Raw genomic sequence first — 23,638 nt, forward strand, 5'->3', positions numbered from 1 at the left:
GCAGTATTGAAGCGTCTATGCTAGTTCTAACTGTTTTCGCAATGAGTGTTTTGACAATTCATAAATAGATTTGGAGAAGGAAATGACAACCCACTCCAATATTCTTGCCAGGAGAATCACATGGACAGAGGAGCCTGGCAGGTCATGGTCCATAGGGTTGTAGTTGGACACAACTGAAGTGAAAAAGCACACAAATATTATTTGCATAACTGGGTATGTTAGTCCTTATGTGAGGTTGACATGTCTTATGGCTCTTAAGCTTTGAAGAAAGCTTTCTAGAGATTGTGACAACCCTGAATTAACATTTTGCCCTCAGTTATTACCTAATTGTGCACATTAATTATCTCATGGAGGAGTCTGCTGTGATGATGGATGAGAAGGTCTGTATTGTGAGTGGCTGCTTAGGAAAGGTCACGGTGTTCTCTATAATGTCTAGCTTTAAAACATTTCAGATGTGATTTCTAAGCTGAAAGCTGAACCACCATAAGAGCATTCCATGATAACAGACCTGCATCTGTTGGACTCCACTGGCAAGCTGTTGCAGGGCTAGAGACAGATCTCCGTCTGAAGCATCTAGCAGTGTGGCAGAAGTAAGCAGGTATTAAGCTGAAACTTGGGAGAAAAGTATAGTTAAGGCAATTCCATCAGAAATGAGTTGCAACATCTCAGAAGAGAAGAAACAGCGCTCAAGAAGCATTCTTTCCAAGGAGGGAGAAAAACTTGAGATGCCACTGGAAGTGTAAGTTATTTCATCATATGTGCAGTGCAGTGCATGCTTGAGCACAGTATTTTGAGTGAGTGATTATTGCTTCCTCTGCAATACACACCGTACCTGGAGCTCCAGGAAAGGGAAATGTAAGCAACAAAAGAAAGCTCCCATGTGTGATCTGGCAGGGAGGGTAAGCATCAGTGAACCAGGACAACATGGCCAGGACTAAGGTGAGGCTAGTGAGCCCAGCCTCTGCACGTGCAAAGTTGGATCCTCTTTATTCAAAGCTGCAATCTTTTTGTTCACCATGGATTTTTCACATTAAGATTGATTTTTAAATACTGTATTCAAATATTATTTGTGTTTTGATGCCCATTTAAATTTTGTGCCCCAGGCAAGTACCCTCTCACTCGCCTTAGCCTAGTGCCAGCCCCGCATGACTACAATTGAAGTGAGATGTTTCAACACTTACCATGGCCTAGAAGATAGAATCATTGCATTTTATTGCAGATGTGACCTCACAGGGCATCTGATGTTACCTGAACCCAAAGGCTGGACTCAGAGAGCCTCAGGAGCAGGTGCAGCCTACAGATACGTTTTATTTGCCATTATCATTGTTTATTTTGGAACAATGGCTTACCCTCCCTGCCAGATCACACATGGGAACTCTCTTTTATTGCTTACATTTCCCTTTCCTGGAGCTCCAGGTACAGTGTATATTGCAGAGGAAGCAGTTATCACTCACTCAAAATACTATGCTCAAACATGCATTGCAATGCGCATATGATAAAATAACTTACACTTCCAACGGCCCCAGACATGGAACAACTGACTGGTTCAAAACTGGGAAAGTAGTATGACAAGGCTGTATGTTGTCACCTTGTTTATTTAACTTAAATGAGGAGTACATCATTCGAAATGCCAGGGCTGGATAAATCACAAGCTGGAATCAAGATTGCTGGGAGAAATATCAACAACCTCAGACATGCAAATGACACATTCTAATGGAAGACAGTAAAGAGGAACTAAAGAGCCTCTTGATGAGGGTGAAAGAGGAGAGTAGAAAAGCTGGCTTAAAACTCAACATTAAACAAACTAAGATCATGGCATCTGGTCCCATCACTTCATGGCAAATAGAAGGGAAAAAAGTGGAAGATTTTATTTTCTTGGGCTCCAAAATCACTGCAGATGGTGACTGTAGCCATGAAATTAAAAGACATTTGCCCCTTGGAAGGAAAGCTATGACAAACCTAGACAGAGTATTAAAAAGTAGAGACATAACTTTGCCAACAAAGGTGTGTATAGTCAAAGCTATGGTTTTTCCAGTAGTCATGTGTGGATGTGAGAGTTGGACCATAAAGAAGGCTGAGTGCCAAATAATTTATGCTTTTGAATTGTGGTGTTGGAGAAGACTCTTGAAAGTCTCCTGGGCTGCAAATCAGATGAATCAATCCTAAGGGAAATCAGTCCTGAATATTCATTGGAAGGACTGATACTGAAGCTGAAACTCCAATACTTTGGCCACCTGATGGGAAGAACTGACTCACTGGAAAAGACCCTGATGCTGGGAAAGATTGAGGGCAGGAGAAGAGGGCAGTAGAAGCTTAGATGGTTAGATAGCATCAATGACTCAATGGACATGAATCTGAGCAAACTCTAAGAGATATTGAATGACAAGGGAGCCTGGCATGCTGCAGTCCATGGGGTCACAAAGAGTCAGATGTGACATGTGACTTAGCAACTGAACAACAACAACAATTTGAAATTGAAAGATTTCTTCTAAGATAATATCTGGATATTGTCTCTGGATATCTGACTTCTCTTGGAAAACTGGAAGGTTTAACACACTGGATCCATGTTCTTTCATGGATCAACTAGATATGACTAGAATATCTCCTCCAGTTCACTGGTTCACTAGACCCACTTCATGCATATATGTTCCTGCCTGATGCTGTATGCATTGTGATTCTGAGCCCTAATTAACTGCAGGATTCTTTCAATAATATCTCTTAATAGTGGACTTTCATTCATTTAAGGACTATTTATTTTTGTGCTTATTATATGTAAGATATTGTGCTTAGGAACAAGATGATGAGATCCCTTCTCTGTTGGAACTTGTTTTAGTCCCACACACAATGTTATGGGTTGAATTGTGTCCCCCCAAAAAGGTATATTGAAGTCCTAGCCCCAGTACCTGAGAATGTGACCTTACTGTGAAAAGGGGTCTTTACCAAGGTAAAGACTTTCAAGGCCCTAAGAATGCCCCTAGACTATTCGTCTCTATGGTGAAGGCAATGGGAGGTTAGTGTATGCTTCAGGGCTTCAGCTTAACTGGATTTTATCTCTAAAAGCCTCCTCTGGCCACACTGTGGAGGCTGGATCAGAGGTTAGTGGAGATGAGGCTGCTGGTGAAGGTCCTGGGGACAGGTGGCGGTGGGGGTGGCAGTCTTATTGCCTGGTTCACTTTGCAGAATTTGGAGAGATCACACAATCAGCTTAACAATTTTAAAAATTCAAGAAAAAGCTGCTTTCTTCTTTTCTTTCTTATAGAACAAACATGCCTTGGGTGATGCTTAGGTTTTTAATCTCAATTCTTCCATAAACTTAGTAAAAGGCCTTGAGCAAGACTTGTATGTGCTTATTTAATCACAGACACAGAAACGTAGGAGGGAAAGTTAGATTCTATGCTTGTATGATGACATTGGGCTTCCCTTGTACCTCAGCTGGTAAAGAATCTGCCTGCAATATGGGAGACCTGGGTTCTATCCCTGGGCTGGGAAGATCTCCTGGAGAAGGGATAGGCTACCCACTCTGGGATTCTTGGGCTTCCTTTGTGGCTCAGCTGGTAAAGAATCCACCTGCAATGCAGGAGACCTGGGTTCAATCCCTGGGTGGGAAGATCCTTTGGAGAAGGGAAAGGCTACCTACTCCAGTATTCTGGCCTGGAGAATTCCATGGACTGTATAATCCATGGGGTTTCAAAGAGTCAGACACAACTGAGTGACTTTCCCTTAACGATGACATTAGTAGTGATCTTAATGGTGACATTAAGATCTCTGGTTATTGAACACATTAACAAATATCTTTAAAAGAGTTCAAACCTCACAGTCTCTATTTGCTTTTCTATTGCCTTTCTATCTTGTGACTCAATTTTAGAAGATACATTGAATTGATTTGTTCATCAGGCAGAAAAATTGATTTGTTCTTCATTGTTGTCAGAATCTGTGCTCTCAGGTGAAGACATAATGCTGGATTGGCAAATTTTCATAACCAATACAAGTTTTAAATAAAGTACTGGATGTGCTGAAAATTCATTAGGAAATGAAAGCCATCAAGAAAAAAATTTGTTTAGTTCTCTCTGAATTTATGGTTGATTTTAATAAAAAGCACCACATTTGATATAATTAGCTTGCCTAATGTTGGCAGACTTTAAAAATTATTTAAAAATAAATCCATTGTTAGTCTAGATACATGTCAGTGAAATGTTCATTTCCTGGTGATAGTTTATGATACTCAGCTTTGAAAGGAGAAAGAAAATTTGAAGTAGAATTTCCTCTTTGTAAACTAAGTAAATTCTAATGTTTTCAGAATTTAATCTTATAACAGAGTACCATTATGATAAGGATTTCTTTACAATACCCTTAATCAAGACCTTATTTTCTTTCAAGCAAAGTTATATATGAATGTTAACTTATTTTTATGAGTAACACTTAAATGTACTTACTGTTTAAAGAACTGATTTTATATGCAAAAGTTGGGTGTTTTGACTTACATAAATTTCCAAAACTGAAAAGAGATCGCATGGGACTAAGAATTGCCATTATAAGAGACGGTCTTGTTTACATTTTAAAATCTTATCATTCTTCATATTTTTGTGTATATGTGTTTAAAGTAAGCAAATATATAAAGCCATTAAAAAATATTGCTGAGTGTCATATATTTTAGAGTGACTTTAATTTTTGCAAAATGAACCTTGATAAATTTTGCGAAATTTAATGAAAAAAAATGACTTTTTTTTTTTTTTCATTTTTTAGGGTGAGGTACTTTAATCTGAAACCCTCTCAGTAACTTGATGATATTTTTCCAATAGGCACAGACATGGTTTCACTGGTGTGATTCTTTCCTTATTTTGACTCCATGATTAGAAAGATTTGGTGTGTCTTTTTTCTTGCAGTATGTCCCCAAGTACCAGGAAAATGCCTTTCTGATACATGTGCATGCATGCTCAGCCACTTCAGTCATGTCCAGCTCTCTGCCACCCCAAAGACTGTAGCCTGCCAGGCTCTTCTGTTCATGGGATTCTCCAGGCAAGAATACTGGAGTGGGTTGCTGTTGTCCTCCAGGAGTTCTTCCTGACCCAGGGATCGAACCCTGGTCTCCTGCATTGCAGACAGATTCTTAACCGCTGAGCCACCAGGGAAGCCTCTTCTGATACACAGAGGTGCTTAACAGTGAGAGTGAACGGTGATATGTGCCAGTGCCCGCGTGATTCGCCAACCACGGGCAGAGGGCCTGAGTTGTCATCTCGCCCGATTTCTTACCACTGCAGAAACCACCTCTGTGACGGTGAGCGCCAGTAGAGTGAACCCAAATCCTGCTTTTCCTCCAGGATTCTCTTAGCATGCTCCCTGGACTAGCAGTGTGGGCATCACCTGGGAACTTGTTATTCGTGCCAATTCTCAGCACCCCCTCCCCACACACAAAAGACACCAGAAACTCAGGGGCCATGCTCAGCAATCTGTGTTTTAGACGCACTCCAGCCGATTCTGACGTTCACTCCAGCCTGAGACCTACTTACTGCCCGAGACAATGCATGTATGGGCACTGCCCACATCTACCTCTTTGCTTTCTTCGCTCTTCTCCTAATAATGTCCAACTTCCCTTCTGATCGACATATTTGAATTTTAGGCTTATGAATATTTCAAAATCAATACATTTTGGCCTTTTTTAAAAATTGTAATTTATTTATGGTTGTGCTGGGTCTTCCTTGCTCCACGGGCTTTTCTCTAGTTGTGGTGAGAGGGGGCGGCTCTCTAGCTGGGATGTGCTGGCTTCTCATTGCAGTGGCTTCTCTTGCTGCGGAGCACAGGCTCTGGGGGGGTAGGTTTCAATAGTTGCGGCTTCTGGCCCCTAGACACAGGTTCAATAGTTGTGGTGCATGGGCTTAATTGCTCTGAGCATGTGGGATCTTCCTGGATTAGGGATTGAACTTGTGTCTCCTGCATTGGCAGATGGATTCTTTATCAACTGAGCCACCAGGGAAAGCCTCACTTTGGCTTTTGAGGAATTGCCTTCTTAAAGTAACCTGCAGACTCAGATCTGACTGATACTTCTCAGCTTACTTGGAATTTAACTCTTAGAGGTTGTATTACTATCTGTTGCTGCATGGAGAATTATCCCAAAACTTAGCACCTGAAAACAAAGAAACATTTATGGTCTCATAGTTGCTTTTTTTTTTTAATGTTTTCAATTGAAGTATAATTGATGTACAATGTTGTATTAGTTTCAGGTATACAGCAAAATAATTCCGTTATATATTGATATAGATTAATATGCATATGTGTATGTATATATGTGCTGTTTGTGTATTTTGGAAATTAATCCCTTTTTGGTCATCTAATTTTGTAAATATTTTCTCCCATTCTGTAGGTTGTCTGCTCATTTTATTTATGGCTTCTTTTGTTATGCAAAAGCGTTTAAAGTTTCATCATTTGTTTATTTTGGTTTTCATTTCCATTAATCTAGGAGATGGATCCCCCCACCCAAAAAGTAGTGCTGCAATTTATGTCAAAGAGTGTTCTGATCTCACAGTTTTTGAGGCTTAAGAATTTGGAAGGAACTTACTTGGGTAGTTGTGATTGAGGGTCTCTCCAGAGGCTGTACTCTCAAGAGGTGTTATCTATGACTATAGTGATCTCCTGACTGGAAGGGAGAGGGATCAGCCTCCAAGCTCACTTATGTGGCTGTTAGAAGAGGATAGGAGACTCACTTCCAGGTTCACCCACGCCTCTCCTCTCCCTTATGACATGGAAGCTGGCTGCCACCAGAAGGAAAGATCCAAGACCCTTACCCAAGGGTAAGAGGGCACGCACAGGTGGGAAGCCACAGTCTTTTTATAACCTAACCTGGAAAGAGACATCCCATTGGTTACACTGCATTTTGTTCATTGGTAGCCCACATTTGAGGGGGATGGGTTTAGTGCAAGGCATGAATACCAGCAGGCAGGAATCATTGGGGGTCAACTTAGACATCCCCATACAGGTAAATTATTTCTCTCTTCCTCCAGTTCCTTGCTTTATAATGTTTTGATTAGGACTTTCTAGTATCAGAAATCTCAAGACCAGCTGGCTTATACAAAAAGAAAATGTGTGTGGCTTATGGTGTAGTTTGATACAGGGAACTGATCAAATGTTGTCACCAGGACCTGGTCATTTTGGTTCTATCTGCTCTTTACTGGCTTCATTCTTGGGTAACTTCTCTTCTCTTGCTGGCATAATAGTCTCCCAAACCTTCAGGTTCAAGGTGAGAGGTATAGCAGGAAAGTCTCTTTCCTCAGAAATCCTGGCATAGGTTCCATTGACTGAGTGGGCTATAGGCCTGTGCCTGAACCAACTGAAAGACCAAGGAATCGTGATTATGTTACTGAGGGCCAGGACACACACAGCACCTTCAATCAGGGTAAGTCCCACAAGAAACATAACAGCCGTTAGCAGGGAAGGTAAGTGGCCCTGGAGGGACCATATCAGGCAGGCATTTCACGGAAGTACTGCCTATACATGTCGACTCCTCTGAGTTTGCATGAACTAGAATCTCTGGGATAATGGCCACACTCTCCCCCAGCGTTTTCTCCCCACATGCTGGGGATCACAGAGTCCAGTTGATCTACTGATGTCACCTCTCTTATCCTCTCTTCCACTCCCATCCAAGTCACCACGAAGTTCTCATCTGGACTAAGCAAGAGCATCTAACTCCCTGGGTACATGTTTCCATTTTTGTCCATCTTCTGTCTATTCCCCATGTAGCAACCAGAGTGATTTCTTTCAAAAGCCATCTGATGAAGTTAGATGAAGATTCATCAGTTCCAGTAATTAAAATCCAAGGCGTTATGACCTGGTCTTTGCCTGCCTCTTTAGCTTGACCGCTGTCTGCCACCAGTCTTCCTCTCTGAGCTCCCCACATTCTCCAAGCTTCTTCCCGCCACAAGGAAGGGCCACAAGCTTCACCTTCTGCTGAGGAAGTTCTTTCCTTACATTATGTCTCCCCTTCTCTGCCCTTGCTCATCATCAGGGCCCAATTGTGATGTCACTTTTTACAGGCCTTCCTGGGCCGTCCAACATTAGGTACGCTCATTGTACTCCCTACCTTCTATTTATTGAGCTTATCAGAATTTTCATTCTAGATTTATTTAGCACTTTCCCCCTCCAGACCACAAGCTAATGAAAGCAGTAGCCTTGATCTAGCCACAGAGCTTCTGTTTGGTTCCTCGTAGGTACTCAATAGATATTTGATAAACATGATGCATTTCCCTCATCTTAGACCTGTGTAACTGTGTTCTTCAGAGAATTAAATAGATGACGAGATTTATTACAGAGTTGAGATTTGTTGGTGGTCTTGTTCGGCCGGGAGCCCCCGGTTCATTGGGTTAGGTCAAGCACAAGAGAGAAGGAAATCTTTTTGAGGACCTGCAATGTTAAACATATATATGTGTTTAGTTCTTACAACAATCTCTTGCAAGTTCAGTGTAGTATTCTTATTTTGTGGATGAGGGAACTGATGGTCAGAGAGAGAGAAGGACTCCCTCAAATTCACATTGTTCACAAGTGGCAGAGTTAGGAGGATACTTACAGAAGTGACCTTGATTGGAAAATTCCAGGTCTGAATGGAACTATGGAAAAGTCAGTGGCATGCTCTGTTTTGTTTTTTGTTTTATCTTTGAGTAGGGCAAGGTCAAAAAGGAAATTAAACATGAAAGTGAAGTAGTGTAGATTTCTTGCTGCTGGTTGAGCACAACAGAATCTGAAAGCACTGGAATAAGGGGAGTATGGAATTTGGGGTGCAGAATTTTTATTATGTATTTCAGGGTTTCCCATCCAGTAAAATAAAGTTAGCAGGTGTTGAGTAGCCTGGGTCTGGGAGCATGAAAGAAATAGAGTCCATCTAGTCTTTCTAAACCAACTTTGATGGGATTTATATGCCCTGAAATGCAGACGTAAAATTAAACAGGATAAACCATCTCATTTCCTTGTTTCTCAGGTTGCAATGATATATAAGCTAGTCTATTCCCCTTTTTTCCCTTTTATCTCAAACATGGTGAGTAAGCACAAGAAAGCTCTTAAAGAAGTAAGAGGCTTTAACTGAGGGACTGTGTGGGGCTAGAGTCAGTGTGGAGACAAGTTTCTTGGTTCTTTTGAATTATTTATGAGGTGAGGCTAGCTTGTTGGAATGATTCCTACTAATGTCAAAGTTAAAAATTTTTGTTTGTTTTTAAAATTTTAATTTAATCTCTCTGTAAGTTAAATCTGTGGCCCCCTACCCCCAGCCCTATATATATGTGTGTGTGGTAAGTGTGTGTGTGTGTGTATGTCTGATACGAGGATATGCAAAGGAGACCTGAAAGACCACTGCAGCACATGACTTGAGAGAAGGGAAAATGGCCAATCAGCATTTGGGACTGGTGGTGAGTCTTACATCCCATGAGTAAGGGAGGGTCTACATAGGCAAATTTATTTATTTTTATTATTTAAAATATTTATTTACTTATTTGGCATCATCTGGTCTTAGTTACAGCAGGCAGGATCTTCACTACATTATTCAGTCTTTTGTTACGGCGCATGGACTCTCTAGCTATAGTCCACAGACCCCAGAGTGCATGGGCTCAGTAGCTGCAGTGCAGTACCTGGGCTTAGTTGATCCACAGCATGTGGGCTCTTAGTTCCCTCACCAGGGATTGAACTGCTTCTCTTGCATTGCAAGGTGGATTCTTCACCACTGGACCACCAGTGAAGTCCCCACAGGCAGATTTAAGCTATGAGTTAATCTCCCACTTTAATAAGCATTAGCCAACTGGACGGAGGACTAGTGCTTGGCAAGATGTGGCTAAATTTGCAAAAGACCCAAATGCAACAGAAAAGAACCATCAAATTGTTAATTAAAAGGGGAAAAGTTAAAAAAAAAAGGATATGCAAATTGTTTAGGGTCATTTTACTAGGAGAACAAGAAGCCTATAATAGGGTAGAAAATGATTCTGAAGTGAATTCATTTCATTTTCTATAAATGTAAGATACCTAGTCCCAAAAACCTAGAAGGAGGTCAGGTAAATGATGTCTGCAATCACACTTTCATTCATATGTTTATCAAACATCTATTTATCTGTAGTCACTGGTTACTGTTGATACTATGGGGAACATAGAGCCATGGTTTATATCCTAGCTGAACTTCAGTCAGTTCAGTCACTCAGTCATGTCCGACTCTTTGTGACCCCATGGACTGCAGCACGCCAGGCCTCCCTGTCCAACTCCTGTAGCTTGCTCAAACTCATGTCCATTGAGTCAGTGATGGCATCCATCCATCTCATCCTCTGTCGTCCCCTTCTCCTCCCACCTTCAATCTTTCCCAGCATCAGGGTCTTTTCCAATGAGTCAGTTCTTCACATAAGGTGGCCAGTGTATTGGAGTTTCAGCACCAGTCCTTCCAATGAGTAGTCAACTGAGCTTACAGTCTGGTTAAGAAACTGAGCTTATTGAACTGAACTTACAGTCTGGTTAAAGCAGCACAACACAGTGTGACAGGTGCACAAACAGAAGCAGAAGTGAGACACCAGACTAGGATTCAGGAGAAGCTTCAACAGCTGGGTGATCTGGAGAATAATACCTGTGACGGTTAGTTTGATGTGTCAACTTGGCTAGGCCATGGTTGTGGTGGTTTAGCCGCTAAATCGTGTTTCTGACTCTTGGGACCTCATGGGCTGTTAGGCTCCTCTGTCCATGGGATTCTCCAGGCAACAATACTGGACTGAGTTGCCATTTCCTCCACTGGGGTATCTTTCCCACCCAGGGATAGAACCTGGGTGTCCTGCATTGCAGGCAGTCTCCTGTGTTGCAGGTGAATTCTTTATAGACTGAGCTACCAGGGAACCCACTGGCTAGGCTATATCACCCAGCTATTTCATAAAATACTTGCCTAGGTGTTGCTATGGAGGTATGTTGTAGATATGGTTAACATCTACAATCAGTAGACTTTAAGGAAAGATTACCCTTGACGATGTGGGTAGGGCACAACCAAGGTTTTCCAGAAGAGGAAATTCAAGACTGAAGCATCAACTCTTGCTTGATTTTCCAGAATTATCCTAGAGATTTCAGATGGACCTGGCAGCCCCCGTAGTTGTGTGTGCCAAAATAAAATTCACACACACACACACACACACACATCTTATTTGTTCTGTTTCTCTGGAGAACCATACTGATGCAGGATCTTAGTCATGTAAAGTTGGGGAGAGGACTGGGGAAGGTGTGTGAGGGAAGGTGACAATATGCACAGAGGCCAGGAATGAGAAAAAGAAGCCAGACCAGGAAGCTCCTTATGTGGGACCAAGAGAGTCTGAAAGGGTTTTACGTCGGCGAGGGAGAGGACCAGATTCACATTTTACAAAGGACATCCGATTATTTTATTATTGAGAGCAGAAGTCGAGAACACCGTTTCAATTCCAGCAGGAAGGAATTCCTAATAAGGGAAATATTTTTAATAGGAGAAAGGAGACAGCCGGCTGAGTCTATTCTGAAATTTAAAAAGTAATTTGGCGTTTCAAATCGTTGACGGCCACAGCCTCGCATACAGCGTTCTTTTTTCAATCCAGAGCCTTTCAGCTTTACCTTCTCTCCTTCACGTCTATAGCTCCTGGTCCCTGGGGAGATGCTCCAATCTGACCGAGCAGCGGTTCTGGAAGATAAACTCTCTCACAGCGCTGGAGGTGGGAGGGCGGAGGTCAGCAGGGGATTCCCGCTGCGCAAGTGGGAAGGAGGAAAGAGTTTACAAACCGGCTGAAGTTCCGTTACAGCCTGTGTGCGGCGAGAAGACTCGTGCATCACAGCTGCAGCCGGGCGTCTGCCCACTTTCTGCCCGCTCTCGTGAGGGTTCGGTTCCCGCCCCCGCCCCGATAGCCGAGAGTCCAGCTGCCCCAGCGCGGCGGTGTGCCAGTCTGGGAGGCGTCTAGGTTCCTGACAAGCTGGGATCCGGGTGCGGAGGTGCGCGCGGAGCACCGAGTTCAGACTGAGGTTCGGGGGTCCCCACTGACCACATTCGCTACCTCTGTGCCCAGCCAAAGAGGTTTTGCTCTGAGAACCAAATGGATTTTTCTTTCATTTCCTTTGCATCCCTAAATGTCTTCATCCTGGCTCCCGGTGCCTTCCCCCATTCGATCAACGTTGTGCTGACAAAAGCTAGTTGCCCAGGTCCAGCATCCTGGAATATGGTGGGTGGAGGTCGCTGGGGCTTGATAAACCTTCCCCAGGCGCGGGCTGGAAGAAATCAGCATCCTTATTACTGTCCCCGCTCCAGGGATCTCAGGGGGTACGTTTCTGTACAGCCCTGGTGGGGGAGGGAGGGGAGGATGCCCACGTGCTGGAGTCCAGGACCCCGCTCCCCAAAGCTCGGTCCCACACCTTGCAACCCGACCTGGAAGGAGACAGGTTGGAGCCGGGTACCCGAGAGCGTGAGTGAGGATGTAGAGAGGGGGCAGGGTTAGCGGACCGGTCCGAGAGGAGAAGAGGCAGCAGGTGAACCCAAGGGCTGGGCCCGCAGGCAGGGACGCGGATTGAGGGGGGCCTCGGAAGAGCCAGGGGAGACGAGGCGAGGGTTGGGCTCGCAGGGCTGGCGGGGAGGCGAGCCCAGGCGGTGAGACGGACGGGGAAGGGGGGGCGGGGAACCCAGGGGGAGGGAGTTCCGAAAGGAGGGAAAGGAGCGAGCCTGGAAGGGAGAGCGGCGGTGGCCGGCCGAGCTGCGAGCTGGAGGGCGCCAGGCGCGCCCAGACCGTGCCACCCCCACCTTCGCCCCCGGGGCGCCGAGGGCTCTGCCGGGGAGACGCACAAAGACATGCGAAGAGGGGCTGAGCGAGGCTCGCGCACAAAGACGCCGGGGCGCACGGCCGCTCGGGCTGCACCCACCGCCCCCGCGCCGCGCCGCGCCGGGGCCGGGCCAGCGCGCAGCCCGGGGCGGAGCGCGCGGCGGCGGCGGCGGCTGCGGGCCGGCGCGGGACCCGGGTCGCCCGCGCTCTCCGGGTGACCCGGGCCCGGCCGCAGGCGCGCGCGGGGGCGGCGGCGCCCCAGCCCAACTTGGCCTCGGCCTCGCCCTCTGCCCGGCCCGCGGGTGTCCCCTCCTTCCCGCGATTCCGTGTCTTCTCACGCTCCCCTCCTCCCTCCCCGCGTCCAGCCCTGGCTCTCCCCACCTTGTAAAACAAAGCCGGGGGAAAAAAATGCCTGCCTGTGCAGCTCGGAGCGCGCAGCCCGTCTCTGAATAAGAAGTGAGTACAATGGCGTGTTGTTTGTAAAAAGCTTCAAGTCCGTCTTTAAAAAAAAAATTTTTTGTGAATGCTGCATGCCTCATGCTTCCCAGCGCCTCGCGGGAGAGAGCCGGCTATAGAGCAGGAGGTGAGACCCCCGGGTACCCCACGCCTCCCCATCTCCCGCCGCGCGTTTTCCGTCCCAGCCAGTCCCGGGAGGGTTGCAAAAGCCCCGCTGGCAGCACGCGGACGTTTTCCACCTTTCGTTTCCCGTCCAAGGTGTTGGATCCCAGTCTGGGGTTGGAGGCAAATCTATCCCCGGATCCACTCCTGGCTGCTTCTCCCCACTCTCCCGCGGGTGCCTGGGCGTTTTGCATCTGTCTTGGGTATAGGTTTGGGACACTTAGGGGAGTTTCCGAAGGAGGAGGGTCAGCTCTTGGGAGTCGCCCGACGGGTGACCCTGGTCACACTTGTTGCCCACAGCGCGGTGGCATAGGCAGTGGTACTGAAAAAAACCCATTTCTCCTGGAATTGAGTCGTCAGTTGTGGCCGGGAGCTAAGAAGACAGACGTGGGTGCGGATGAGAGGCTAGGATTAAGCGGAGGCTGTGAGGTGCTGCAGGCAGAGAAGGGAGGGCGTGATGGTGCCCAGAGTGTGTGGAAGGGGTGAATCTTTGATTCCTTATTCTAAGGAGCTTCTCTTCATGATCATACATCAAACGACATGGAGATGGAAACCCAGAGGGTTCCCCATATTCGTGCAGAAAGACTGTTGTTTTTTATTTTGGTGTTTCACCAGGTTCTGCCCATTCTGTCTGCCAAATGTGCATTATATATATTTCTGCTAATTAAAAAGAAAAAGCAATAACTTAAAAGAATTAAAATACACCAGGAAATGTTTTAGCTTAATAATACACACAGTACACACACAGTCTTTAAAAAAAAAAAAATCTCTTCCTTTCCCCCCAATCATATAATATCTTAGTTTGGCATTGCAATTTAGGGTTGGGATTTGGGAGCATCAAGGTAAACGGTCTTGGTGTTTTCCAGTGCTGCAGACAAGAAATCAGTGATGGGAAAAATCAGAAAGATGAGAAGAGAGCACAGAGAACTGGGGAGGAAAGGCTTGGACAGCTTCTTTCAGAGAGATAATGTGGAGTTTCTGAGTGATTTTCTGATATTTTTGTTCCAAAGATGGCTTAATTTTAGATGACGACCTTTATTTTTCACTGAGACTCACTAAGCAGCTTGGAAGTGGGGTGAGGTGGCTAGACAGCAGATGACAGTAATTTCAGCTGTTATCAACATTTCTATTAAAATGTTTCAAAAAATTAAAGCCTTGAACACGTGCTGTGCCATGCTTAGTTGATCAGTCGCATTGGACTCTGTGGTCTACAGTCCAGACCCCATGGACTGTAGCCATGAAACACATATCCAGTGCTTATTTGAGATGAAGTTTCCTTTATGAATATCACGTGTTAAAAGGTGTCTGCTAATTTGAGGTTTTATTTGAAGCAGGTGACTGTATCAGGAGGAAAATGTGTACATATCTGTGCATAGCAGGTTGAACCATTTGAAACTGCTGAAATGACCTGTACTTATGTGGAATCCCCACTTGGAGCCCAGGCTACAGTTACTTCATCAGGGCGATGACTTCCCTTCAAAGTCAGCATCATTCAGAGTTATGCTGATTGAGGAGCACTCTGTTACCTGCCATCATTACACAACACTCCTTACTTAGGTCTGGTGCTTCATATAGCTTTGTTGCAAAGCTTCTTTCTGATGGGCAACAGATGATTTATTTTATGAACTCCAACTGTGACAGTCCTACAGTTAACTCACAGTGGTAGACAAGAGGGCAGAGTATGTAGTCATGTGAAAATTGACACTCCTTCAGTTCAGTTCAGTTCAGTCGCTCAGTCATGTCTTTGCCACTCCATGAATTGCAGCACGCCAGGCCTCCCTGTCCATCACCAACTCCCGGAGTTCACTCAAACTCACGTCCATCGAGTCGGTGATGACACTCCTTATTCCCTTCTTATTCAAGTAATTTCAGGTACCTGTATGATGTTTGGGTGCAATTACATAGGTATTTCTTATGTACTTACCTAAAAAGTGTTATTCAGATTAGGTTATAATTTTATTAAACACTAAAGTAATTTTGGGCTTCCCTCATGGCTCAGCAGTAAAGAATCCACCTGCCAATGCAAGAGACGTGGATTCAATCCCTGGGTTGGGAAGATCCTCTGGAGAAGGAAATTCCAGTATTCTTGCCTGGGAAATCCCATGGACAGAGGGGCCTGACGGGCCATGGGGTTGAAAAAAGTCATACATGACTTAGCAACTAAACAACAGCAAAGTAATTTTACTTATATTTGTAAGAATTATGGATGGTCAATCAATTATTCTGTCCGAGTTAATGATATTTTGACGTGTCCCCTCTTTCAGCCATTCTATTACCCCTTTTGGTTCAGTGTTGCCTTTCCAATCAAATACTCTGTGGTAAATGGCTTATTTTCCGTTTAGCAGGTTGAAGTCTAGTATCTCTTGACTTTTCTAAAAATAAATCCATTAATGATATTTTGGAACAGCTGAGATAAATAATAAATGGATTTAGAGTCACCTCAGAGTATATGGGAATTTGTAAGAGAACGCATAAATCCACTCTAATGGAGCAATTAGCTTTATACAGAGCATGTAGGTCTAAGGTGTGAGACAAGGTTTTCATTTTTTTTTCTTGATAATGTTCACTGTTAAAATGGAAAGAACATGTCATCTCTTGGCTGCACCTGTGATTGAGCCAGAATGGGTGACAATACTTTTGTTTTTCTTTTTTCAAGATATCAGAGATTGAATAACAACCTACAGAGAATACTTAATCATGAGCCCACCTTGGACGCGGGCAAAAAGAAATGATAGAGCTATTGAGTGGTTTATTTGCTATCACGTTTTACCAGATAATTACTAATGTTTTACTTTGAGCAACAATATCTGGAGTGCAAATTCACTTATAATACAGCTCCTTTATTGTAATGAATTTTTAGATAATTTGCTTGTGATATAGAGTGTTATTGAGAACAGGAATAATACATTAGCCTTCTTTATAAGCATTCAGATATCTACTTTAGTACCATCAACTCTTAGGAGTTCTGCAAATGTGTTCACTAGCACGTTGGACAGGTATAAATTTTTAAATTAATTAGGAAGACTGCAGTCATTCTTTTATTCATTTTTTTTAAGGTTCTTGGTCCACCTCCTGGTTTTTTCCTCCTCCTATTGGAAACCCCAATAGCAGCAGAGAGCTGAGACCCACCCCCTTCTCCCTGAACCTCATATATGGTCCTGGATGCAACCTCATGGGCACACTTCTGGTTTAGGCTCTGGAGCTCTCACCAGGATAGCAGGCGGAATCCAGACCACTTTTGCTGACCCCTCTAACCTCCCTTCTCTGTTGTTGGCAGTGGCGGCCCCTGATTTGCTGGATCCTAAGTCTGCTGCTCAGAACTCCAAACCCAGGCTCTCCTTCTCCACCAAACCCACCGTGCTTGCTTCCCGGGTGGAGAGTGACACGACCATCAATGTTATGAAATGGAAGACGGTCTCCACGATTTTCCTGGTGGTCGTCCTCTATCTCATCATCGGAGCCACCGTGTTCAAAGCCTTGGAGCAGCCTCACGAGATTTCCCAGCGGACCACCATCGTGATCCAGAAGCAGACGTTTATTTCCCAACACGCCTGTGTCAATTCAACCGAGCTGGACGAACTCATCCAGGTAAGGTGCCCAGGAGTTGTTACTCCGTTTTCCCTGCGGGGAAGACAAGTAAGAAGAGGCAGTAACTCAGCATTTGGCCGTCCATGTGCCCGCGGGGTCCTCTGCCACTTTTCCCCTTAGCCTGGACCTCTTTGGTTTCTTTTTCTTGTTACTGTGCCGCCTCCCTCTTTTCCTGCTTTTGTCGTCTCTTCTCCTTCTCCTTCACCTTCTCCTTTATTTCTCCGGCTCGCTGCTCCTTCTCATCCCCTCCTGCCCTTGTATTTCTCTGCTTCTTTCCTGTTGTCACCTCCCTTCTTCCCGTTTGCCTGGTCTTGGAACTGCCAGTGAACACCCGTGCACATGGGGTCACCCTGCTGGAGGCCCTCAAGGTGAGAGGACCCTTGCCGGCTGAGAAACTTGGCTGTGACAAATGAAGGGAAGCTACGAGGTGGGGAAAGTGCAGTAATTGTGACACTGGCCATCGCAGGGAAGAAAAGATGGGTTTGTGGTGCGACCCGCTTCAGGTGGGTACCCCTCATGGTTAACAAGCCGTAGCTCACTTCTTTAATCTAACCAAAGTATAACTCCAGTAACTGGCCTTTTTAGGTGTCTGGGCAGAAGTGATTAATCATTGCTTCTCTAAACCCCAACTAAAAGCAATTTACTACTAACACAGAAAAATGGAGTTTTTGAATAAAAAGTAATTTAGTTTTAATTTACTCTATAATGGCAGAGTAGTATTCTTATGGAAAAACTTTTTTTTCCAAAAAAATGTTAATCCCAAAATGATGTAAAAATTTCAGTTAGATGCCTTGGAGATGGCTATATTTTTGTTGTAGATTTCTTTTGTTTAAAAGAATACATTGGTCCAACCAAGAATCTTGGTCAAGATGAAAACCCTAGAATTTTATTTCAAGGAGAGATCTGATTGATAATTGAACACATTTTAACTCTCTCTCTATATATATATATATATTCATTTTTCTATGGAGCCTATTTTTCTTACCAGTTTTAAGTCAAATGAGATTGAAAACCATTCTGTGAGTCATCAACTGAGCAGTTTCTTCCTCATGTTATGTTTGGTTTTTTACATCATTTGAGTGAGCTGGGATAGTCGATTGAGGGAAGAAATTATTAGTGATTTTTTACCCAGTTTCTTGCTCTATGGCCTTTCTTCTCATATTCCCTCTTGCCATGTATCCCCAAATGTTACTTCTGTCTTTTATTGCCCTATTTATAGAATACACACACAAGTTCTCATTCAAGTTTTGTTAAAAGCTATGAAAGCTAGTATGCTCTTATCCTCATCTACCACATTCAGCACTTCTGCATCTCATCTATTGGACTTAAATTTTGGAAAGGTTCTTTAGCCACTAGATACTGAATTCCCTACTATTTGTAGATGATGGCGCCATTTTCAGTATTGACAATGTACCTGCCAGATAATATTGATTCAACCATCCCATTTCTTATTCCTGCATAAGATCATTTCCACTTCACTCTTGATTTGTGCATATCATCCGTAGCGGTACTAAAAATCTTTGAAGAATCCCCACCTCCCTTGAGTTTTAGAAGAGTTCCTGGTTATTTTGGCAGAGGGAACCTGAAGTTGTGATAAAAATCTAAACTTTGGGATTGGATAAGATGTTTTAAGGAGACGGCAATGGCACCCCACTCCAGTACTCTTGCCTGGAAAATCCCATGGAGGGAGGAGCCTGGTGGGCTGCAGTCCATGGGGTGGCTAAGAGTCAGACACAACTGAATGACTTCCCTTTCACTTTTCACTTTCATGCATTGGAGAAGGAAATGGCAACCCACTCCAGTGTTCTTGCCTGGAGAATCCCAGGGATGGGGGAGCCTGGTGGGCTGCCATCTATGGGGTTGCATAGAGTTGGACACGACTGAAGCGACTTCACAGCAAGATGTTTTAAACTCCATTTGAGTACTTTACTAGAGGTGTTATCTTGAGCAAGTAATTTCCTCTCTAATCCTTAATCTATCTAGAATGAAGGAAGAAAAGCTATCAAACAGGTTGCTGTGAGGAGTAACGAGATAATCCATGTTAGGCATTGAGGTGCTCAAGAAGTGTTAGGTTTGTTTGCTCTTGTTGTTATTTTTCCTTCCCTGCTTGTCTTTTAATTGGGTGGAAGCATCTGTTTCAGGCAGTTGCATTCTTACCTTCTCCAGAGAGATTGTTTGTCTTTGGCAGAAAAAGAAAATGTTACATTATTTTTGGAATAAACACAAATGGAGCTCAGTATATGTCCTAATTTTTATTTCTTTCTGCTATCCACAGGCAGTCCATTTTAGCCTTATTGATATTCACTGCTGATTGAGTATTTTTGCTTCTCAAAAAAATCTTAAGGATTTTGGTGCTTATTCAGTACTTTTAAATGCAGAGGTTGCCTGTTATTTATAGTCATATCCATCACCTTTCTAACCCTGTGGTTTAAATAAATTATTTTTCTCTCTTTGAATATAACTTCTTCTTATCAGAGAAATCTTTGTAATGGCATGGCTCCAAGGGTCAAGATCAGTGTCTAAATAGGGAGGAAAGCGAATGAGCCAGGAATCATATATTAGAATTACATTTCATTTGTGTGATTCTCATAAATTTCCAAGTGTTTTCCCCATGTTTGTTTCCCCTTTTACTCCTGCCTTAAAGCCTCATGAGTAGTCATATTAGCAGTAGTATCGCAACACTACGGATTAGGAAACTAACACACAGAAAGCCCCACTGACTCACTCCGACAGTATCACTAGGATCAAAGTTCAGGTCTTCAGATCTGGTTTTATTCCTCGGAGTCTGCACTCTTTCATGGCTTTCAGTGCTGAGGGTGAAGCAGGTGATGTTAGAAGTTCAGGCCTAGTGCTGATAGAGAAGGAATTCTGGATTCTTTTTGTGATGAGTGGGCAAGGAGGAGGAAGTGAATAGTAAGACAGTAAGACCTGCATCAGTTAACCTTAGGTTACCTACATTAACCTAATCTTTGTTATTGTTCAGTCACTAAGTCATGTCTGACTCTTTGTCACCCCATGAACTGCAGCACGCCAGCCTTCCCTGACCTTCACTATCTCCCGGAGGTTGCTCAAAGCCATGTCCATTCAGTCAGTGATACCATCCAACCATCACATCCCCTGTCACCCACTTCTGCTCCTGCCCTCAATCTTTCCCAGCATCAGGGTCTTTTGCAATGAGTCAGCTCTACATCAAGTGGCAAAGTATTGGGACTTCAGCTTCAGCATCAATCCTTCCAATGAATATTCAGGATTGATTTCCTTTAGGATTGACTGGTTGGGTTTCCTTGCAGTCCAAGGGACTCTCAAGAGTCTTCTCCAACACCACAGTTCAAAAGCATCATTTCTTCAGGGCTCAGCCTTCTTTATGGTCCAACACTCACATCCATACATGACTACTGGAAAAACAGTATCTTTGACCAAATGGACCTTTGTCAGCAAAGTGATGTCTCTGCTTTTTTTTTTTACTATTAATTACACCTCTGAGTGGGCGATTGCAACCTCATTCCATGCTGCGGTTGTGTCACAGGGTAGCCTACGTTTGGGGGCAGGGCGGGAAGGGGAGATAGGGGAATGCAGCCTTAAGGCACACGAGGGCAGCTTCTTCTCTTTTGATTCCCAACATGTGTGTTCCATCTAAGTGCTGTTTTTGGCACAAGCCCTCTAAGGCAAGATTGAGGTGGCGGCAGAGATATTAAGACAAAGAGATCTTTTCTGGGATGAAATACTTTGAAAACTTTGATTTTTCAACTTTCTTTACATTTGTTAGTTTGATATCAGTACAGAAAAATATATGGAAACATCTTTAAATTTCAAGTTTCATGAATACATTAATAATAGCCAAAATTTAATGAGTAATTTCTATGTGCAAGGCAATGTTCTAACTCTTTATATGTGTTATTTCCTTTAATTTTCTTAAACAACTCTATGAGGAATGTGCTTTATTATGTATATTTAACTTACGTGAAACTGAATCAGAAGGAGCTAATTTTCTCAAAGTTAGACTGTACTGTTATTCAAAGCTAAATGGACAGACTTCAGAGCCTGTGCTTTTTGTTCTTAAATTTACTGCCTCTAAAAACAGGTAATAAGCATTAAAGTTTGCTGCAAAGTTCTCTATCATTTTATTTAGTAAAGTGTAATGAATATCAAATTATAGTCCTCTATATGCAATGATTTATATTCAATAGCATAGCTTTCTCTCCATATACATAGAGAATATATAACCTGTATTTTAATATTCTTTTTGGACAACACTTCCTGGTTTACTCCTGTTTGAATGTTGTAAGCCCGTAGAGGCATAGTTATATTGCTGCTAAGTCACTTCAGTCGTGTCCGACACTGTGCGACCCCATAGATGGCAGCTCACTAGGCTCCTCTGTCCCTGGGATTCTCCAGGCAAGAACACTGGAGTGGGTTGCCATTTCCTTCTCCAATGCATGAAAGTGAAGTCGCTCAGTCGTGTCCGACTCTTAGCGACCCCATGGACTGCAGCTTACCAGGCTCCTCCATCCATGGGATTTTCCAGGCAAGAGTACTGGAGTGGGTTGCCATTGCCTTCTCCAATATGTGAAAAAAAGTGAAAGTGTTAGATACTCAGTCCTACTCTTTGGACTGTAGCCTACCAGGCTTATCTGTCCATGAAATTCTTCAGGCAAGAACACTGGAGTAGGTTGTCATTCTCTTCTCCTGGAGATCTTCTCACCTAGGGGTCAAACCTGGGTCTCCTGAGTGGCAGGCAGATTCTTTACCATCTGAGCTATAGGTTGCTGTTGTTGTTCAGTTGCCAAGTCATGTCCAGCTCTGCTCGATCCCACGGACTGCAGCACACCAGGCATCCCTGTCCCTCACCAACTCCTGGAGTTTGCCCAGGTTCACGTCCATTGAACTGGTGATGCCATCCAACCATCTTATCCTCTGTTGCCCTCTTCTCCTTCTGCCTTCACTCTTTCCCAGCATCAGGGTCTTTTGCAATGAGTCAGGTATTTGCATCAGGTGGCCAAAATATTAGAGGTTCAGCTTTAGCATCAGCCCTTCCAAAGAGTATTCAGGTTTGATCTCCTTGCTGTTCAAGGGACTTGCAAGAGTCAGCTCCAGCACCACAGTTCGAAAGCATCAATTTTGCAGCACTCAGCCTTCTTTATTGTCCAGCTCTCACATCCATATGTGACTACTGGAAGACTCTTATATTAGATGTACCTGGTTTTGATCTAGTTATTTCCGTGTTTGCTGAATCAGTTATGAGATTTAAAAAAGACCAAAAATTTTTGATCTATACATTGATAAAAAGTATTTCATGGGATATTTGACTTTTGTTTTACCATTTGAGCTCTACCCTCTGTGAGGTAGATGGGTAAGTTATTCTATCTGCTCTTTGGGTGAAGAAATGGACACATTTAACATGTGGTAGGTTGTGTGGTAGCCTCAGTTCTAGGTCTTGGAGTCTTCCTGTTGGGGGGATTATATTCTCTGCACGGTTCCCTCCTTTCAGTTTTGTCCTTATGGATTCATTCAGTGGTGTTTATTGAGCACTTCCATTGTGTTGACCTTTGTGCTGGATATTGAGCCAAGTAAAGTGATGGAAATAACTTGGCTTCTCTTAAGATCCTCTCTCCTCCAGAGTCAATGAAGGAGACTGTTATGAACTTAATCATAAGGTAAGCACTTACAGATTGGAGCTGAGCTGCTGAGGAAGAAATTAACCACCCAGTGAGAGTGGAGAAGACACAGAAGAAGTAGTGCAAGGGAAACTGGATTTTCATTGTGGAATCAGAGCTCTCCGGAGGAAGACTGGGGATCAGCAGATGTTTGAGGCAGAAGGCATGGTGTAACTGGATTGTCTGGGTGTGACAGGCGGCATTATGAGCAAGTCTGGCAGAGCAGAGCAAGGCCTCTTGTTCCATATGAAGGAGGTGGGCTTTATCCTAGGCCTGGTCCCCTCCTTCTGGAGGAGGGGTGCCACTGAGGGTATTGGCTGGGTACCAGGGGATGCCTGGAGCTACCTGCCTTCTTAGAATGCCAACAGACTAGACTTAAAAAAAAAAAAAGAAAAACTTTGTTTTATATTAATTCTACTATCACTTATTCATTCACAAGTATTTATTAAATTCCTGCTATGTGCATTGTCCCAGGCACTGAAACACAGTAGAGAATAAAACATGAAAATTCTTGCTCTGGGTGAGTTTGCATTCTCCTAAGGGAAGAGAGTTTGTTAGGGAGTGATAAGTCTCAGGAGGAAAAAATAAGAGTGAAGAGGGGTAGGAAATGTTGGATGGTCCTGGTGATGAATGTTAGATAAGGTCACTGAAGAAGCTTCACGGATAAGGTGATTTTTAATGAAGGAATTAACTCAGGGACCATCTGGGGAATAACACTCAGCAGAGGGTTCGGCATATCCCAGAGATGAGAGCGTCCCTTGCGTGCAGAGGAGCAGCTGGGATGCTGGGAGGGCATGGTAGAGAGGGATGTCAGGCAGGTAATGAGGGCCAGGTCCTGTAGGGCCTTGTAAGTGATAATCAGGAGTTTGGCTTTTTTGGTACATATGAGTGTCCTCTGGCGTGTGTTTCACCAGGATCCCTCTGGCTGCTGATTTGAGAATGTCTATTCTCAAATAGAGAATATTTGCAGGAGGCCACGGGCAAAAACCGAGAAAGCAGTTCTGAGGCTCC

The 23,638-nt window shown here is 43.9% G+C and overlaps 1 protein-coding gene across 4 annotated transcripts in view; it reads left to right on the forward strand.

Annotated features, from left to right (window-relative positions):
- Window positions 1–23,638, forward strand: part of KCNK2 (potassium two pore domain channel subfamily K member 2) — a 229,851-nt gene that overhangs the window by 74,049 nt on the left and 132,164 nt on the right. For 2 of the 4 annotated variants that reach the window (XM_045165651.1, XM_045165652.1), the window contains exons 1-2: window positions 13,212–13,350; window positions 16,663–16,973. In XM_045165651.1, coding sequence (XP_045021586.1) covers window positions 13,305–13,350; window positions 16,663–16,973 — 357 coding nt within the window. In that variant the 5' untranslated portion in view covers window positions 13,212–13,304. Of the gene's footprint in view, window positions 1–12,954; window positions 13,351–16,662; window positions 16,974–23,638 lie in introns of those variants that run through there. The other 2 variants (XM_045165654.1, XM_045165653.1) reach the window with 2 other exon arrangements.

This window comes from Bubalus bubalis, chromosome 5 (assembly GCF_019923935.1).
Source record: "Bubalus bubalis isolate 160015118507 breed Murrah chromosome 5, NDDB_SH_1, whole genome shotgun sequence".
NCBI lineage: Eukaryota > Metazoa > Chordata > Mammalia > Artiodactyla > Bovidae > Bubalus > Bubalus bubalis.